Source organism: Hipposideros armiger, unplaced genomic scaffold, assembly GCF_001890085.2.
Source record: "Hipposideros armiger isolate ML-2016 unplaced genomic scaffold, ASM189008v1 scaffold_13, whole genome shotgun sequence".
In the NCBI taxonomy this organism is placed as follows: domain Eukaryota; kingdom Metazoa; phylum Chordata; class Mammalia; order Chiroptera; family Hipposideridae; genus Hipposideros; species Hipposideros armiger.
In genome coordinates this window covers 1151587-1172564 of record NW_017731363.1, presented here as the reverse complement: position 1 = coordinate 1172564, position 20978 = coordinate 1151587, and the positions used below count along the sequence as shown (strand labels likewise).

General features: G+C 41.2%; 1 protein-coding gene across 1 annotated transcript in view; it reads left to right on the top strand.

Moving 5' to 3' along the window:
- Positions 1-20978, top strand: part of PIR (pirin) — a 93776-nt gene that overhangs the window by 41887 nt on the left and 30911 nt on the right. Inside the window, exon 6 of the mRNA XM_019667378.1 lies at positions 17736-17820. Coding sequence (XP_019522923.1) covers positions 17736-17820 — 85 coding nt within the window. The remainder of the gene's footprint in view (positions 1-17735; positions 17821-20978) is intronic.

Sequence of the window (20978 nt, the reverse complement as noted above, 5' to 3'; positions counted from 1 at the left end):
GGCCCTCTGGCGTCCCAAGCCAGCTCTTAACCAATGCGCCACTCGGCCGGCCTGGAAGCCAAGATTTTTAACAGTGCAATTTTATGTTTCTTTCTGATAACAGTTTTATTGTCTTTTGGTTTTTATTTCCATTGATTTTTCTTTTAGGGTCCATGTTTTAATTAGATGCTATGAGGAATACTAAAAAAAGTCCTGCCTAAGTAATTCATAATCACCCAAATGAATTCTGGCCGAATTTCCCTTTTGACACAAGCCAAGGGGGAAACACAGCATTTGGGGGAAAAGGATATTGTCAAGGGCAAAGTCCTCTAACAATGTGGAGTTCAAGATTTCACCATCTCCGTCTCCTTGCTACTTGTTCAGCAGAGTCCATCTTACACCCCCCTTCTCTGGTGAAGCCTTCTCAGTTCCCCTAGATCCACACGGCCATCTGTCTTCACAACCCATGAGATTTGGGGACTGGCAGTTATTTCATTCACGTGTCCCATTTCTTGATGAGCTGTATTTATTCAGTCATTAGACACCTGCTGTGTGCACATTGTGCAGTGCCCTGGAGATATGATGTGAATAAGATGCAACTACTGTCATCAATTAAAGTCACAGTCTGGCTGGGGAGGGAAACTGGCAAACATTAGAAGTATAATGTGATACAAGAAATGCTAAAACAGCAGTAGGTAAACTTCAGAGGAGGGAGAATTGATTTTGCTTGTGTGGATGGAGGGAGGGAAAGAAAAGAGATAGGGCCAGGGCTCAAGTCTTACAATGGCTTGTATAAAAGGATTGGATGGTAGGAGTGCAATAACTGTGTGGAGATCATGATGGCTGCATAGGCAACCAGATCTTGGTGGGGTGGTGGCAGGGCAAAAGGAAATGATGCCAAATATTGGGCTGGAGGGAAATCCAAGACCAAGTTTGTCTACTGGAGTTTGCCTAAGGCTGACCTTGGTTGTATGTATAATATATCCCTGCATCCCTTTCTCCTGAGGTTTTCCATAGCATGGTCTGAGGTTAAGGTGGAGTGGCGTGCTGTGTGCAGTTCTGTCTCATCTTGGATTTCACAAAGCAGTTCATTCTGTAGAACCTGCACAACACAGGCCCTGTACCCTGAGCAGATGATCAATATCATTCCACAGAGAAGTGCAAAACTTGGTTCTGACTCAGGGTTGAGAATAGGCACAATTCGGTCTGTTAGAATTGTTTTGTAAATAGGAGGACACCAAAGAAATGCACCCTGCAACTTCAAAGACTTGTCCTGTGGTAGGCAGCCATAGCTGGCACTTCATTTGCAGTTAGGAATGTTCAAATAAACATTGGTCAGCATCTGATCAGATCAGCTGTACAAGAGCTTGCTCTTGTCCTGGGCAGCCCACTCACCCCAGAAATACCATTCTTGGTGTGCACAAAGGGTGCCAGATGTTCTTATTCCTTCAAGATGTCCCTGCTGACCTAATCACCTAGGAAGTACATTCCAGTGGTGTTGACAAGCCCTCTTCTGCCAGTAAATGAAGAATGGATAGGTGCACTTTCAAAGCAGGAGTTACATCCTGTGCCATTCATATACATCATTGGCCCTAGTAATCAGGATTACAAATTAGCAAGGAAATTTTGACTCAGAGGATAATGAAAGTTATAAAAAACCAAGGTGTCACCTTCAATAAAGGTGAATGGCTACTTCACATATCAGTGTAATGACTTCTGTGGCTGTCAGGGCTTGTACTTTGGGGATGTAAGTCTTTCCCCAGGAACACATTACGTATTTTTTCTAACCACAGTGAAATATTCAGGACAGCTTCAGGCAGCTTCAGAGGCTCTTGCATGTTGCATTAAAAGCTGAGCTCTTGTGGATATAAATGAGGTAGGTGTTAGTATTTTAAGGACTGGTATTGGCATACACGAGAATAGAGCTAGGCTATTGATAGCTGCAAACACACTGTTTTGACTGAAGCACAAATCCTTGGGATCATGTAGCTTTTGAACAATTTGACCAAATTCACACTAAGACGTAATGAAAACATTTGGTGTCGGATATAATTCTGATTACTTGAAGCTTAATTAAGAATTCTGCTGGGTGGCCAGATGGCTCACTTGGTTAGAACATGCGAGCTCTGAGCAACAGGGTTGCTGGTTCGATTCCCACTTGGGCCAGTGAGCTGCGCCCACCGCAGTTAGATTGAAAAACGGCGACCAGACTTGGAGCTGAGCTGCGCCCTCCACAACTAAGATTGAAAGACAACAACTTGACTTGGAGCTGATGGGTTGTGGGAAAAACACACTGTTTCCCAATAAAGTTAAAAAAACCCATCAACATTAAAAAAAAGAATTCTGCTCTTGTGGACAGGTATAGGTCCTCCAAGATAGACAAGAGTAAAACTTTCACATCGTGTGGGCTCTAAATCATTGATAGGGATTACTCTATTGAAAGATGAGCATGTTGTGGTCTTAAAACCGCAGAGAAGCCTTTTCACCATCCATTGCACATCCATGGGCTGGTTAGCATTCCCTGGACTTAGTAAAATGAGATGAGGAAACGGAGGTGCTGCCATTCTTGGAAGGACTTCCACACTGGCCATGGGGAATTGCAGGGATTTGTCAGAAAGGTATCTGTGCCATGACAGTTCAGTTGAGCTCAGCAAACACAGCAAACATGAGGGCCAGCTCTATGCATGGTCCTGTGAAGGTGTGAGGGAAAATGATGAAAAAAAATCAGGGAGCTGGCAGGGCACAGTCGAAGGGACAGACACATAAATTGCTAATACTACTGTACAGACTAGAAAACATGGAGGGGTTTAGGGGGAGGCAGAATAGATAGGAGGCTCAGCCCAATCTGGAGGTTCAGGAAAAGCAGGCATAAGTCTAAAGGAGCCAAATGACCTGGCAAAGAAGGGTGGAAAGAGTCTAGATCGTGCAAAGGAGACAGCACGAAGCCAGATAGGTGTTTCTAAGGTATTTCCCCATGCAGGTGTGAAAGTGTCCAGGGGAATAACTCAGTGTTTTTGAAGGCCTTCAAAACGTGTGTTCATTGTCTTAAGTATGAAAATTGGAAAAATTATCTCTGCCATGTAAAACTTTTCTGGTAATTTCTCTCTCTCTCTCTCTCTCTCTCTCTCTCTCTCTCTCTCTCTGTGTGTTTTAACTTTTCAGTTTCCTCCTCTGTTGTCTTTAGAAATATCTTGTCTATACCAATAATGTTTCACTTGGAGCAATTGCTCTTCTGCCTCCTCTGCCTTTGTCTTCTTCTCTGAGTGATCAAAGCTAAAACAGTACAAAAGGACAAAGATACAAGCTCTCATGTTACTATGTATAGGAGGCATCCTTGTTGAGAGGATAGCTGTTACATTTGTAACCTAACATGAATCAACTAAGGTCCAGCTTTTCCAGGTTCACTGAAGAATAAAATAATGATAATTTGCCTTTTTTTTATGAAACCTTAACGGCCTCTTGTTCTCTTTGCTTTTAAATAGACGGTCATTTTCAACATTATGGAAAGAAACCATGCTAGCCCAAAATTTTCTTTCCTGGTTCAACTACAAATAGCAACTGGAGAAATTGAAATGCTTCCTTTTAGAGGAAACCATTTTTTTTAGCTGAGCCATCCTGCCACCTGTTGGCAGCTCAATGACAGCTCAGTTCAGGCCGGGAATCGAACCGGTGACCCTGTTGCTCAGAGCTCGCACTCTTGAGCGAGCTCTGAACCAGCTGAGCCACTCAGCCGGCCCTGGAGGAAACCATTTGGAAGTCCAGAGCAAGGCTTTTCTTTCCCACCACTTTCAAACAACTGCCCATGCTCAGTTTTTCTCTCGTCTCTAGGCTCTGAGAATAATGTTGGCTTCTCCCAACCCCTTCTGCTATTCCCTGATTGCAAGAAGGAGCCACAAGAGAGTGGGAGGGAGGGCTGGGCTGTGAAAAGGAGGAAGAAAAATAACCTGACACTTATTCTACTCCATCTTGGTTCCTTGAGCATTGATTTTTGTGCCTCTCCATCCTTTCTCCACCAGAGGGTTTTTTTTGGAAACCTCCAGCTCCTCACCACCACCATTTAGGGGGTCTGCCAATTGAGTCCTCCTGGCCAAATTCTTTCCCCAGCAGCTTCCAAGTGTGGTTGCAGCAGCTCTGCTTGTCAGGAGCCAGTACCCACCTACCTCTTTGTCTGCCCTGGAGACTTTCAATGTCTCTGAGTAACTACCGGTACTTGGCTGGTGGAGTTTTCCAGCATCAGATACTAATTTAAGGCCATCTGTTATTGATCAATCCAAAAGAGGTTTTGAGTGAGAGTCCTGATGACTGTGATTAAATGTTTTCATAGGTTTTAACTGACAGAGTCTGTCAGCCAGACAAAAGCACAGAGGACTTAGAATTGGATACAAGTCAAATGGAGGGAGTTGAGGTGGAGGAGAAGACCAAAAGATAATTATCCTTTCTTCCCCTCCAGGTTCAGAATGAATTGACAGGTAGACTCTGAGGAGTTGGCCAGATGGGGATCCAAATATCATCTTTATTGCCCAGTAGAATCTGGATAAGAGCACATGACTTGTATCTGAGACCTTTTGGGCTTCTTAATACTGCCCCCACTTCTTTAAATGTGTCCAGGCAGAACTGTACAGTCATCCTTTTTAGAGGCAGGCTTATTACCTCATGGTGTATGTATCTGTGGGGAGAGAGAGAGAGAGAGAGAGAGAGAGAGAGAGAGAGAGAGAGAGAGGGATTTGTGTTCGGCAGCAGCTTTTAACTTGGCTAGTGTACTTGATCTCCTGTATGAGTTATTTAAGGGATTCTAGGAAGCCCTGACACATGCCAAAAATTCTCAGTTACATTATTGAAACTATACCATCATAGAGTCAATCCTTTGACAGTATGACAGGTTGAAAAGAGCATGGACTATAGAATCAAAGAGACAGACCTGGGTCCAAATTTCAGCTATGTTGTTTAATACCTCTGTGACCTTGGAACAATTATTTTTGAACCTTTACTTCCTTATCTGACCAATAGGGATAATGAACAGTCTTTGAGTTATTTGCATAGTATATAGTGTGCCTATTGACAGAGGGTACTTAACAAATATTTGTTCCTTTTCCCTTATCTGTCTTCATTTCTGCTCCCACATTCCCTTTTATCATTAGTCTTTACTGATAACAAATCTCTAGAACTTCTTGGGAAGGAAAATGGCTAACATCTTTTGTGGGCTCACAGGTTACTAAATTCTAAGCCAGGGTTGTCCAATGAAAATATAATGGAATCAATATGTAATTTAAAATTTTCACCAGGTACATTGAAAGAAGTAAAAAGAAACAGGTGAAATTAATTTTAACAATATACTTTAACCCAGTTATCAAAAATATTATCATTTTAACATAGATCAATATAAAATCCTAATGAGATATTTTGCTTTTTTTGGCACCCAGTCTTTGAAATCCAGTGTGTAGTTTACACTTACAGCACATCTCAGTTCACACTGGCCACATTTCATGTGCTTAGTAGCTTCGTATGGCCAGTGGCAACTGTATTGGACAGTGAAGCTCTGAGTGCTTTTCATGTATCAGTTCTTTGACTCCTGATTTAACCCGGGTTCTCTGGAAAACAGAGCCTAAGGCAGGTCTTGGTCTTGTGTGTAATCCCAGGGCAGGGAGGGTGAGGCAGAAGGGAAGTGAGGCAGATGCTTGTTGGTATAGGTACCTGTTCAGAAAACTGTACCTTAGTACTTTCTAATGGAAAAACCAGAGGGAGAATTTTTCTGTCATCCTATATTTTCCATTCCTCCTATGTCAGAGGTTGCCCCATGCAGGCTAATTCCATGCCCTTCTGGATCGTGGCACCTAGCCCCTTCAGGCAGGCTCTGAGCAGGCCACATACCAATCCTGTGACTTGCATCTTCACTCCAGTATGATGACATCCAGAGCCTCAGCAGGTCTGTCAGGTGAAGCCCAGCAGCCACTGTGGGGGCAATCAAAGCTACTCAGAACTTGGCAGTCAGGAAGGAGCCAAGGCAGCTGGAGGTGGCAACAGTGATGACACCCAGGAATCTCCATAAGTGGCCAAGGGCTCAGGAGCTAGTCAGGCTGAGAGACCCCAAGGAGACTCATAAAATGTGTCCAAATTCTCACAACAACTTAATGAGGGAGGGAACTGAGGCATAGCGAGATTAGCAACTTGCCCAGGGTTATGCATCTACTAAGTGACAGAGCTGGAATTCCAACCAGATGGCATCCAGAGTTTGTGCTCTTAACCACAAGCTCACACAGGTTCTTACCGGTTTGGCACAACCTGATACAAATCAGATTTTCTGCCGAGAGCAGGTTTTTATCCATGGAATCTTTAATGACAGAGAAGGCCTAGGAAGAGAGATGGATATGGAAGGGTTCAGAGGAAATTCTTGACCCATCTGTAATTTTCTCAGGAGCTGGCCACTTCTCGCTTGCCCAGGAATCCATGAACCTTCCCCTGCCCCAGCTGGAGGATAAGTATTGGCCCTTCTAGAAGTCCCCAGCCCTTCAGCAGATTTGGTGACCTCTTCAGTTCCTCAGAACTGTTGCTGAACAGTAGGCAACCTCCTCTCATCTTGTTTGTGGATAGACAGGAGGCCATATTTGATACTTTGGGAGCCTCTTTGTATACCACTTACTTTATTCGATGGGTTGGTGTAGTGAGTTTGGGGATTTGGAGACTGATCAAGGAGAAGACAGGCTCATGAGAAGCGATAACACATAACCTTTATTTGGGCGGTTCTTGGACAGGTTTGCATGAGAAGGGAAGTCCCTCACAGTTGGAGACCTCCCAGAGACGGTTGTGCTGGGCCACCACCCAGGAGGGGAATTAGGCCAGGGCCTTCACAGGGGAGTTGGGGAAATTGGAGAGGGGTTTACCTGTCTAGGTGATGTCACTCAGCAACAACATGGAGGGTCTCTGGGTCAGAGAGCTCCAAAGGGAAGCAGCAATTTGGGGTCTTTTATAGCTGCAGGATTCATTATTTATGGCTAACAGATGTTGTGTGCATTTTCACAAGGTATGCCAGTAGGTAGGCTCAACATGGCTAAAGCATGTGTATTTGCAATATATTTAAAGCAATTGGACGTGTGAGAATTTTAGTTGGGTACCAGCAGGCTTTGGGCTAAAGATCCTAGCCTGCTGTGAAGAAGTAAACAGCAACGTGGCGGCCATTTTTGCCTAATACCCAGGGGCCATCTCTGGCCCATTTATCTAATAGTTGGACAGGAACTTTCCATTCACTTACCTCTTCAATTGCTGCAATGGAGTGTTAGGATCTGAACAAAGTACTTAGGGCAGCCCAAGTCTAGAATTCCTGGTAATATGAGATGCTTTTCAGAGCCGACCAATACCTAATCTTCCTTTTTATTCTGTCACTTCCATTGGAATCAGAATGTCAGGCAGTCATAGACGTGAGAGATCAGCTGTCCACCTCCACCACTTGGCAGATGAGGATGCTGCAGCCCAACTACGCAAAAGGTCTTTCCCAAGGTCACACAGCTCATTGTGGAAGGAACCTAGACCTAATCTCAGGTTTCCTATTTTTGCCCCATTTTATTTGACAGCACCCTTGCCTTGTCACATCATTCAGCCCCGGTACATAAACTTGCTGAGTGTGTTTCTCTCCCATTGGGAATGCTTTAGCTCATTTTCATGGCAGGAAACTTGAGAATGAAACACTTTCTACACCAAAAGTGTACCCTCAGGCACCTGTCTGTACAAGCAGACACCCCTGACAATGTCAGAATGTCCTGCAAATGATCACAAAGGAGAAGCCCTGTGCCATAATAAATTCCCCCTTAATCATATCTACACAAAGGTATCAGTCCCCAAAGCTCTATGAAACCCTATCTTTGCCAAATAGTTTCTCAATCTCAATGCACTTTCTCGCAAGAACTCACAAAAACATCTTCGTAAATACCAAATGTGACTACCGTATTTGCCGGCGTATAAGACGACTGGGCGTATAAGACGACCCCCTAACATTTCCACTCAAAATACAGAGTTTGTTATATACTCGCCGTATAAGACTACCCCCTCTTCCGCACACCTTCCACACACCAAATAAAAGGTAAAACAATATCAGATTTGATTTCAACATTTTAATTTATATTAAAATGCTTATGACATGCAGGAAAACTGTCACAAGGCTGTATGTAATCAAACATATACATAAAACTGTGCAAGTTTATTACCGGTAAACATACCAGTAATTCACAAAGAAAACACACTCTATAGACTGGTACCGTAGATTTTGCGAGTTTGGTAAAATCGCATAACAGCAAAATCGCGTAACAGCTGAGCATACACCCAGCAGCGCTGCTGATGCCTGAACGGTATGTGGAATGAAGTGGGCGGGCATCGGGAGGCCACTATGGCACGGGGCAAGCACTATGGGCAGTCTATCTGAAGTGTACCTGGCGTATAAGACGACCCCCCACTTGGAGGCATATTTTTCAGGGCCAAAGAATCGTCTTATACGCCGGCAAATACGGTAATAGATATTTTAAATGTTATGAAGTCCTGTGAAGAATATTCTAGAATTGGTTAATAGATTTTCTGACTCATCCTTGGAACGTTACCCATGGAAGGGTGATAAGGGACAGGAAGGCTCCCTGTTGGCATATTTGGGGGGTCATTTGTAGTTTTATTGTACTGTTGCCTTTGTAGGATTATGGATGGATTGGTCATATAAGAGATGAGCATTTGTGCTTTCTCCATTTTTAATTTTCAAAAAAATGAAACATCTGTCACCCAACTTCAGTCAAGAATGCTGACTCAAAGGTGAAGAAACCAAAGTCCAGTTTCACAATTAACATGTCTGTGGTCAGATGGCAGAATGGTGACATTCCCTTCCCCTTTAGCTCTTCTCACTGCCTCGCCCCTGAAGAAATGGTGAGAAAGTGCGGGACTACTGTGTTACTGTTGATGAAAGTGCTGCTTGGAAAAGGATGCTGAAGAGACTAGACTGTAGGATACTTTGGCTATGTCCAAAATTCTTGGTCAGCTGGACAGTTTGATGCTCAAGATTTTCCACCGTCCTTTATGGTTGACTGAAGTTAAAAATGTCGTTGGCCCTCTCTCTCACCCTATACAGAGTCACTGGCATTTTGCCTGAGAGTTTCTTGTTTTCTCTTTGTGTAGCACTTCATGTATATGTCAAAATATGATTACACAGTTTTAATCCTTCCCACTCCGGATGTAAACTAATCTCTCCCACTCCTTATCAGGATTCCTTAAAATAATCAAGAATTGAGATATCAGAGTGCTTTGGATTGGGGACAGAAGACTTACCATTTCCTTGAAGAGGATCAGCCTATTCTAAACAATGAGAGTTGGAAGTTTGCTTTAAATAATGTGGTAGACCTACTTTTTTTTAAGGTTTTATTGGGGAATTGGGGGAGGGGAACAGCATTGGGGAATCGGGAAAGGGGAACAGACAAGTTGCTGTCCTTTTGTTTTTTTAATTTCCTCAAAGCCTTAAGGTCTCCACAGGAAATCAAAAGATATGGCTCTCCATGCAGGGGTCAAGGGATGTGGCAGCGAATTTCTTTAGTGCGTGTGAAGGTGTAAGAGGTGAAGAGAGTGGGTCTATGCTAATGGGTTTTCTCCCCATTGCCAAGCCCAGCAGACCGTGAGAGTGAGAAAGTGGTGGAAGGAAGCTGAGGAGACTGGGAAACCCTGTGGGAGATGTAACTAGATCATGACAAGAATTCCTTATGGAGTAGATCTTCCTCTGTTAGTTGGGGCTCCTGAGCTAATTAGTGAAGTTTTCCCCATTGAGGCTCCTCCTTGTGATTGACAGAAAGAGAACCTACCTGAAATAGACCCAAGTGTATATGCAAACTTAATAATGATAGAGAAGGTTATCATCAACTGGGGTCAACTGGGCCAACTGGTTAACCATTCATAAAAAGAAACTAGTTTATCTCCTGATCGCACAAGTAATAGTAAAATAAATTTGACATAGATCAAAGAATTAAATGTTAAAAAGGTTGAACTAGAAAAATATAGGCAGATATGTAATGTCCTCTTTGGATGGAGAAAGACTTTCTAAGTTTAAAAAGCATCGAAAGAAAAAGGTTGATAGATCTGACCCATGTCAGAAATGCTGTAAATGAAATTGAAGGCCAGAAACAAACTGGGAGAATTTTACAACAAATACTATTCAAGGCTAAGAGCCTTAATTTATTTTTAAAAATCTCATGAATTGGTAAGAGAAGCTCCAAACCTCTTGACCTCTACCCCAATTCTCTGCTCCCTCTCAGAGTCGTACTTCATAAAAGGTATGTCTGCGCATGTCATCTCACTTCCCCACCTCCTCTATGCCCTCCACCTGGCATCCACCCCCATCAGTGCAGTGCGTCACCATGACTTCCATGTTGCCAAACCCAGAAGCCTTTTTTCTCTTCCTTGCCGTAGGTTCAATGCTTCCTCCTTTTCCACACCTTCTCTCCTTGCTTTGGCCTCTGAGATAATGCATGCTTTTGTCTCTGGATACTCCTTTGCTCCTTCTCAGTTTCCTTTCTCAGGCAGGTGCCTTGCCCTCTACCAGACCCCTAAATGCTCAAGTTCCCTGCATCTCAGTCCTGAGTCTTCACTGTCATTGAGCATCATCTCTCTAGGTGACCTTATCCAGCCCATAGATGTAGATGTCATTTATAGTCTTGTAACTCCCACCTTTCTATCCACAGCACAAACCTCACCTCTGAGCTGTGTGTACTGTTTGTTTCCCTTCCAGTCTTCTCCATCTTAATGAATGAATGGCACCATCACTCACTGCTCAAGTGTACACATGCTGCTCATCATTATTCCTTCTCCTCCCCCACCCACATCCAGTCCATTAGCAAAACCTTTCTATTTCCAAAATAGATTTTAAACCTATCTACCTCTCTCTGGTCCCCTGCCCAGCCCTGGCCAGGCCCACTGCCACAGCCATTTCAGGGGGCCCCTCTGTTGTCTCCTTACTCCTTTTCAGTTATCCACATAGTAGCTCAAAGCTCTCTTTAAGGTAGAAATCGAGTCTATGTGCCCATTGTAGTTTAAAGAAATCCCAAATACCTTACTTTGGTCTACACCTGACTGGGCCTTTTCTAATTCTCGAAACTCATCTCATGCCATTCTTTCCAGCACCTTCTCTGTGTCTGCATGCTGCTCTGCTCTGGCTTCTGAGTCCTCCAGCGTCTTCATGGCCTCCAGGCCTTCACACATGCTGTGCTCCTTCCTTTGTCCAGAAACCTCTTACCCCTAGCTCTTCTCATTCGAGGCCTCCCATTCCCCCATTTTATGTTTTCTCTCTGTACCCTGTTTATTTCTTTTGTAGCCTGTATAGTTTTATATTTAATTTGTTAAATTGTCTTTCTCACTAGAAAGTAAACTCCACAAAGGCTGAGCAGATCTATTATTCATCAATATACATATCCAATGGCGAGCACACTACGGGCTCTCCATCAGTGTTTCTCAAATGAAGGAGCTAATTAATAATGAATGGAAACCTAAATAGGTTAATGAGCAGAGAGTTTATAAAAAGGGAAGTACAAGTGGCCTAATTAATACACATGAAGCACCTAGAATAGCACCTGGTACATACTAAGCCCTAAATATATTTAGCTATTGTGATTCTCATAGTAATAATATTTAGTAATATTTGGTAAATTAGAAATAATTGTGTATCACCCAAACTAACAGTCAAAAGAGTAAAGAGATATCAATTTCTGCTTCTTAAATTAACTAAGATTTTAAAAAATTAGATGGTCAACATTTTGATGAGATGGGTACTTTTTACAGGTAGTTACCAAGTGAGTTGACAAAAAAAAACAATTTGGATGAAAGCAAGTCAGTTAGTAAAACAATTAACCAAAATGTTTTTTTGTTCAAAAACAAATACTGCTAGACAATGGTTGTTCAAACATTAGTATTTGTACTGTGGAGGCGGTGCCTTTATGCCTTTTTTTTTTAGGTTAAGCTTTTTTCCTTATTTTTTGTTTTCATCCATATTTTCATATTCTTGGGTACTTTTTCTTTTCCTTTACTTCTCCCCCCCCCCACCAGCAATTAATCCTTTCCTTCTATGTTTGTGGCAAGGATATATTGGGGGAAAAAAACAAAATGTGCAACAATATGGGATTTTTTGGAATGAGTTCACTTTCTAACATTAGGGGATTAGATAGGGGAAAAACAATATTTAGAGCACATGATGAGTTGAACACTTCCCTGTGGTATAGCAAAATTACCAAGACTAGAAAAACCAATGACTAGCAGTAGACATGGTCAGCAGAATTACTGTTCAATCAGTAATTGATCATATTAACCAGTTGCTTTTGGCTGCATTGCATTTAGTCATAAACCTACAGATCTATCAAGAGCCTTTAAAATGTTTAGACTTTTAGACCCACAATTGTGAAGGAAAAAAATAGAAATGTGGTCACAGATTTCTGTGCAAATATATTCATCAAAAGTTAGCAATGATTCAGGCTGGCTGAGTGGCTCAGTTGGTTAAGAGCTCACTCAAGAGTCCAAGTTCTGAGCAACAGGGTCGCCGGTTTGATTCCCACATGGGCCCGAGCTGAGCTGCCAACAGGTGGCAGGATGGCTCAGCTAAAAAAAAAGCACATGATGCAAAAGAAAAACACCATAAAACATAATGTTCAACATTAGGGGAGGTGATCCAATTTCAGGGCAAGGGTCCAGGACTAGGTAGAAACACAGTTTCTTTCTCTTATCAGATTCACACTTGTTAGTACAGTTACTTAGAGTAATTTGCTTAAGCGACATAGTAAAATTGAGAATTTGAGTGTATTTCCTGAAAAATCACTAAATCATAATGGGTCTTTGAAATAGTTCCCCAAAAGAAATGTGAAAGCATTTATTACAGCCCTGACATGTGACAAATTGCTGCCACTTGCTTTTAGGAAAGGCCAGCATGGTGGCAAAATTAACAGTATTTAGGGATAAATGAATGGCACTTAACTAGGAAAGGAGCAGTGGCAAAATGAAAGATAGTTCCTTTGCCATGCTCACACATAACAACCAACAAAAACATAGCATGCTCTGGGAAAACGCTTATAAGCCACATGGCTCCATGTGGAAGTGATTTTATCTCCTAATTAAGGTCACATTGATGAATAAAAACAGAGGAAGGAAGCCAGCTTGACAAGGATATCATACCAAAAGACCGGGTAAGCCGGAAGTCTTTGAAGGGTAGAAGATGAAGGTAGCTGGGGTTCGGAAGGAAGTAGTTTTGTCAACGCTCTTTGGTCTTGGTTGTTTTGCAGTCATTATTGGAGTGGTGTCTTAGGCTCATTAAGGGTTTAATTCTGACATTTATAGAGAGAGAGGGACAAGGCGTGTCTGGATTTGGTAGCACTCCTGTTGTAAGCCAAAATTTACCCTTAACCTCATGAATAGCGACGTTGCCTCCTAGAAGCTTTGCCTACTTGATATTTGAACTGTAAGATTTTAAAGCATTACAGGCTAAAACCTTTAAGATACGTTTTCTAAATACTTTTAACTGAGAATTATTAAATGAGAAGAAAGACAAAAGAGGAATAGCTTTGGATTTTCTTACCTGTGCATATAATATTAAGACCAAAACAGAAAAGAGGAAAAAGATCTGAAGAGGAATGTTTTATTTTAGGTTGTTATTGACCAATTCATTTTAATCCTGTGAAAATATATACACTGATAGCTAAGTTTTAGCCAAAAAGAACAACTTGTTTAATTAAATTGTCATTCTATTTTGAGGGTCTATTAATAGTTTTATACTATGAAAAAAAAGACATGAAAAAAAAACCAGGACCCAGGAAAGGGTGTGCCTAATGGACATATTTCTTTATGGTTGCAAACTGAGTGTGTAATAGAAAAAATTAAATCCAGGTTTGCTGAAAGTATATTTGAGGTTGGCATTATCATCGTTGAGTTAAATTAATATAATTTACATTTGCTATTTTAGAAGAATTACCATGGAAGATCAAAATTGAAAAAAAAAACCAAACCTACCTGGTTTTCAAAAACTATATGTGAGTACCTGTGTGTGTGGGTATATATATACACCCATACACACATTCATGGGAACAGCTTTCAAATTGAGTTTGATTTCATTATGGGCTTATTGGAATAGAATAAAATATATTTAAGTTTGGCTAGTTGATTATTCAAGACATGTATTGTATTGAAACCTTTATTGATCTGATTTTCAGTACAAAAAAAGTTGTTAGAATCAGAATTCTGTTTTAAGGTACATTGATGTTGTGAAAAAATACCTCCAAAATGAATTTAAAAGTTCCCTTTAGCCCTTTTCATGCTGTAAGACAATAGGATATATTTGTGGCTTTATAATGTTATAATGTCTCTCACTGATTTCTGTTTAAAACTTATAAAGGAATACACAAGTACAGAATTCTCCGTGTGTGCACTCATATGTGTATCTATGTAGATACAGTCTAAACAGGTTACTCTTTTTTGGAGAATATGATAAGATTGAGAAACTAGAGGCAGGACTAGCTCAGAGGGCAAGATTGGTGACTGGATTTGAGGGCAAGAATAGAATGATTCAGTCACTCCCCACAGCCCCGGTTGCCCTCCCTTGCCCAGCCTCATCTCCCTTTTCTAGAGCTCCAGTCTGAGAAATCACAAGGGAATTTGAAAAATGAAAATGTGGAGGAAAACATTGATTTTCTGACTCAGAATTTCAGAACTAGAAATAGACCGCAACATCAGCGAGTCCCAACATGAGGTTTTCAGATGAATGAACTAAACCCAGAAGACCAGTGCTTTGCTAGTCAATAGGAAAAGCAATCCTAGTATCAAAGGCCCCTGGTTTCCAGTTCAAGATTATTTGAATGACTACATTCTGGGAGAATTCTAGTAGAAATTAAGCCAAGAGCCTCTTTGTAACTGAGGTCTTCACTGTAGGCAGGGCTACTGCATTGCCAGAGGCAGAGGTTAAGAAAGACGCTAAACCAAACAGGGATTCTTTTTCTGGAAGAGAGCAAACTATTGCCCAGACAGAGGAGTCGTCTGGTATTATGTGACATTTACCCTTGATCTTTTTAGAGGTAATTTTAGATGTCTTCATCAGACAAAACCAGATTCTTTCCATATGGTGCCTTACAAATCGAATGATCCTGGAGAATCCGCTCCTGCGTCCCATGGGTGCTGCCCTTGTGTAACGTACGTTTCCAGCTCTTCAGATTGATTGTGAATCTTTGGCCTTGGGCTGCACCCCTGATGTCACAGGCCTTTCTGGTTTCATTTATGTGTGCATAAGGGAATTTGCTTTTCCAGTCTTTGAAGCTGTATTGATGTAGCTTGATCTTCTGATCCATGTAAAACCACCTCCCAGACCACTTAAAGTCCAAAACATTCATAGGAAAGGGAACAGTCTTCTGATAGCATTATTTACAATTCTCTATTCCAAAATTTAATGTACAGACAACAACTTTGACCATGTCAAATCACCCATTCTGAAAAGAGGCATTTTGTTACATGTAGGTAAAGATGTTGATGAATACCCTATGTATACTGTAAATATATTTATTATTATACATGGGGTTTTCCAATAGGAAACATCATTCAATAAATATTTATTGAACACCTACTATGTGACAGGTACTGTGGGTTGGCCCTGGGTGAAAAAGGCAGAAATGTCCATGTCCTTGTGGAGTTCACATAATTATTCTCTGCAAAATGATGCCTTTGTCAAGGATAGTAAATAATTCTGGGCTCTGGATTCTCTTGGTCTATTTACACATGCATGTTTTTAATGAATATAAGCTTTTTATTAAAATATAACATATATCATAAAATATAACATATATAAAAAGTTGTGGTACATACATACAACGGAGTATTACTTGGCCATAAAACAGAATGAAATCTTACCATTTATGACAACATGGATGGACCTGGAGGGTATTATGCTAAGTGAAGTAAGTCAGACAGAGAAAGACAAATACCATATGATCTCACTTTTATGTGGAATCTAAAGAACAAAATAAATGAACAAACAAAACAGAAACAGACTCATAGATACAAAGAACAACCTGATGGTTGCCAGATGGGAGGGGAGTTGGAGGTGGAGGGTGGGCTGGGTGAAAAAGCTGAAAGGGTTGAGAAGTACAAATTGGTAGCTACAAAATAGTCATAGGGATGTGAAGTACAGCATAGAGAATATAGTCAATAATATGGTAATAACTATGTATGGTGCCAGGTGGGTACTAGACTAGTCAGGGGATCACTTCATAAGTTATACTATATAAATATCTAATCACTATGCTGTACACCTGAAACTAATATAAAATAATATTGAATGTCAACTGTAATTTAAAAAATAAAAAAAACACTAACCAAATAAGATATAACATATAAACAGAAAAGTAAACAAATCAAGTGTATAGCTCAGAAAATTTTCACCAAGTGAATGCTTCTTTGAAACCAGAAGCCAGGTCAAGAAACAGAACATTGTCAGATCAGGCCCCACAAGTCCCCTTTGGAACCGCTTCCAGTTGCTAACCTTCCCAAGGTGACCACTTTTCTGACTTCTGACACCATAAATTAGTTTGGCTTTGTTTTGAACTTTATAGAAATGGAATCAGTGGTATATGACCTTCTGTGTCTGCCTTCATTTGCTCAACATTATGCTTGTGAGATCCACCTGACCTGTTGCATATAGTTGGGTTCATTCATCCTCCTTGCTGTGTAGTGTTCCATTGTTTAAGTATATTATGAATCATTTATCCATCCTATCATTAAAGGCATTTGGATTCTTCCCAGTTTTTGTCTGTTTCTGGCAATGTCACTATCAAGATTCATATACTTGTCTTTAGGTGAAAATTTCTGTTGGGGATACACTTCTGAGTTGGAATGCTGGGTCACAGATTATGCATGTGTTCATCAGTAGTATATACTGCAAAGCAGTTTTCTAAAGTGTTTATACCAAGTTATAGTCCTACCAGCACTGTATGAAAGTTCCAGTTACTCCATAGCCTTTGCAAATCTGGCATCGTGTGCTTTTTTATTTTTCTGTGTATTTTATGTTTAAAAAATTAGAACAGAACCACTGCAGCTTTGTGATAAACAACGAGGCATCATCCAGTTTATAGAAATAGTAATCATCCCTTGGATTTTGGTCTATGCCAGTGATTCAGAATGGTTTCATATTGAATTACAGACGCTGCTTATCTGTTGACAGAATTTAAGCCACTGTGTACAATGGAAAATCCTGCAAAAGTGTGCCTTTCCTTACACGTGGCTTTTTCAAGCCAGCAGTGGTAGACCACCCTTTTTTGCTTAAAAGGGCCACGTTAGAACAAATAATATTTACACGCCACTTGTTTTGAATTGCAAAATGGACATGGCTTTATTGAGACCTGGGGAAGAAACATACATTTGGATGTGATATAACCTACCATAACAAGTGGAAGATTGGATGTGAAGAAGGTGGAACAGCTATTGCTAGTAAACTATTAGCCTTGGACCATATTTGAGAAGTGGCTGTGGGGAGATAGCTGTCATCCTGAAATTAGCTTGTCAACCATATTGTGAAGCTAGGAGGGCTGACTTTTAGACCAAGACCCTTAAGAAGGTGCTGTATTGGCAGCCCATCCACACCCCTCCCCCTACTTCAACTGCACTTCCCAAGGAGAAATTGTAAATATAATGGATGCAGGCCCCGGGACTATCACAAAAGAGCCTAGATGAAGTAAAGAAGAACCTTATTCTTGGAAAGATGCTGATAGTTTCCTTTTTCTTTTCAGTCCAAGATTTACACTCGCACACCAACCTTATATTTGGATTTCAAATTGGACCAAGGAGCAAAGCATTCCCAGCCTGTTCCTAAAGGTATGATGGGTTCTGGGATTTTCTGATCATTTCGGGAAAAACTAACAAGCAGACGGCCACTTTCTCTGGAATATGCTCGTTTCTGAACCTCAGCACAGAGTTCTATGAACTTAGTTTATGTTTAATTATGGCTAAATTAGCAAATACTGCTGGGCCTTTCAAGTTATGAAAAATCAGGAAGAATTCATAGAATGTTAGGGCTGGACTATCTGGGCCACCTCCCTTCTTTTCCAGGTGTGAACACTAAGGCCCAACAGACAAGCTTCTTGTCAAGGCCATGTAAAGACTTGCTGGACAAGGGAGGCCTTTTACCTTCATCTCCGGACTCCTTGGTCCCTGTTGACTCACAATGCTCCTGGAGGCAAATTCCAACCTTGTTACTTATGAACAAGTACACCCCTGATTGTGATACAGCCATCTCTTGAATAAAGGTATTGCTATGGAAGACTTACCTTTAAGTTGACATTTAATTACAAAGAATAATTAGAAAACTCCCAAGCGTTTAAGGCCAATTTTTTTTTAAATGGTTATGCCTCAAGTCATTAGGCATCAATCTCGGACCTATTATTTTCTTCTTCGTTTTTTTTTTTTTTCATTCTGGCTATTTTTAAGTACTGAAAAAATTTTAAAATCACTTAAACATTTAAGGTGTGATCACAAAATACGGTGAATGTTTAAATAAAAAAATGTTTTACAGTAAAAGACACACTGCCATTAATCCCCCTCAAAATACCCGCCCTCGCTTCAAACACACTTATCCCATCATTCTTGCCACTTGCTGAAGCAGTTCTGGAAGTCCTCTTTCATGAGTGTCTTTAGTTGCGCTGTCGTGGCTGCCTTCATGTCCTGAATTGATTCAGATGTTTTCCTTTCATGGTCATTTTGACTTTGGGGAAGAGCCAGAAGTCACATGGTGCCAGGTCTGGTGAATAAGGCGGGTGAAGACACACTGTAATGTTTTTATTTATTATTTTTTTAAAGATTTTTATTGGGGAATTGGGGTATAGGAACAGCGCTGGGGAATTGGGGGAAGGGGAACAGACAAGTTGCTGTCCTTTTGTTCTTCAGTCTAGTTGTGGAGGACGTTGCTTCACTGGCCCAAGTTGGCACCATCATTGTGCTCTTCCCGGGTGAGGCAGATCAGTCGCCGGCTTCTGGACGGCCGCTCACTGCGACTGCTGGCCGCTCACGCTGGCTGCTGGCTACACACGGTGGCCCATGGCAACCCACTGCCACAGGGGCTGCAGCCCATGCCGTCGCCGGCAACTCAAGGCAGCCCAGCTCCAGGTTGAGCTGTTGTTCAGCATCTTAGCTGTAGAGGGCAGTGTCACTGGCCCTCGTATGTGGGATCCGAACCGGGGCCCTCTGGCGTCCCAAGCCAGCTCTTAACCAACGCGCCACTCAGCCGGTCCACACCGTAATGTTTTTATTTGATTGCTATACCAGAAGCAATGTGTGACATGGAGCATTGTCATGATGGAGGATGAAGTAAAGACATGAAAGTGGAGTTCCAGAACTGCTTCAGAAAGTGGCAAGAACAATGGGATAAGTGTGTTCAAAGTGAGGGGGAGGATTTTGAGGGGGATTAATGGCAATGTGTCTTTTGCTGTAATGCATTTTTAAAATTTAAACATTTACTGTATTATATGATCACATCTTGCATGCCTACCCTTATATTAATTTTTATAGCAATAAGTGTGATAGCAAATATGCTTTAACTTTTTTCTTTTACTTTTGAGTTTGCATCCCTCCAGTACCTTTTTCTCCCTTATCTGCCCAATAACAGCACCTTCTCTATATATCCCAGATGTAGGAGAAATCCCAGATATATCCTTGAATTAGATTTTGCTGTGTTTTTCTCCACACTTACTTTTCTATACTGACATATATGTATATGTACATGCACACATATGGGGTTATTTTGTCATTGTTTTAGTAAAATGGAATCACAAATACATTTTTGCATCTTGCTTTTGTGACCAAACTTTACCTCAGGGAAATCCTTCCCAGTCTACTGAGCGACCCCAGTAGCTCCTTAATGGTGGTATTCTGTGCTGTGGGTTGGCTGCGGTGCATTTAGCTATTTCCTGTCAGTGGGCACTCCCTTCGTTCCTTGTGCTTGGCTGCTGCATATTGGTCTGCAGTGCACATCCTTGTACACATATCCTTCTATATGGGGACTTACTTTGATGCAGCAGGTTTCTAGGGATGGTCCCAAGGTATATGCATGTTTAATTTAAAAATGTTTTGTCAGGTTGCAGTCCAAAAAGGCAGTCACACTTTTCATTAGCAGTGTATGAGAGTGCCAGTCTCTCCAGGACTCCTCTAAGTGTATGGTTGGTGTTAATTTCTGCTCTAAGGTTGCACTCAGCCACTGCTCTATATTCCCTCAGGGGAGAATGTGTGTCTGTCAGTTTACAAAGCTGTACTTCTAGATTATTTCATCATCATGAATTTTAAACCTGACATTTGTTTTCAAAAACATTTTTGGAGGGATACAAAAAGACAAGTCACTTAGAAATGCAGGTTTATTGTCGAGTCACTATAAACCCACTTTAAGTATTTTATAAACCTAGATGTGAAGCAGAAGAACCTGTCTTTTCTAAGACATCACTTCCAGCTATAGTGTCCTTCCTCTCTCTCTCTCTCTCTCTCTCTCTCTCTCTCTCTCTCTCTCACACACACACACACACACACACACACACACACACATTGATTCATGCTTGCATTGCATTAGGTGACAAATCCAAAGTTTGAGGCTTCTTTGTCCAGTACCAGACAAACAATTAATTCAGATATTATAAAGTACTTATTATTTATAGACTTGATAGTTCTGACTGCCTGTGATCAGACATAACGGCTGGTAAAATTATGCTGTATAAATTTTATTATCAGGTCATTCAAGTCAAGGTCACCCTTTGTCTTTTTTTGTCTTTTTCTAAAAACTACCTTTCCAGGCCAAATTCCATTATAAAATCCAAGGTCTGTCTGAATTAATTCTATTTGCGTGCTTTGCTACATCCACTATTCCTTGAAATGTGTGGGCCACTGGCTGGGTCCTGGACATGATTTGTTTATGGTATTTAGATGGCTTTCTTACTCACAGTAAAAAGACTTGATGTGAATGTCTGGGTTACGTTTGGCTTTTCGCATATGCT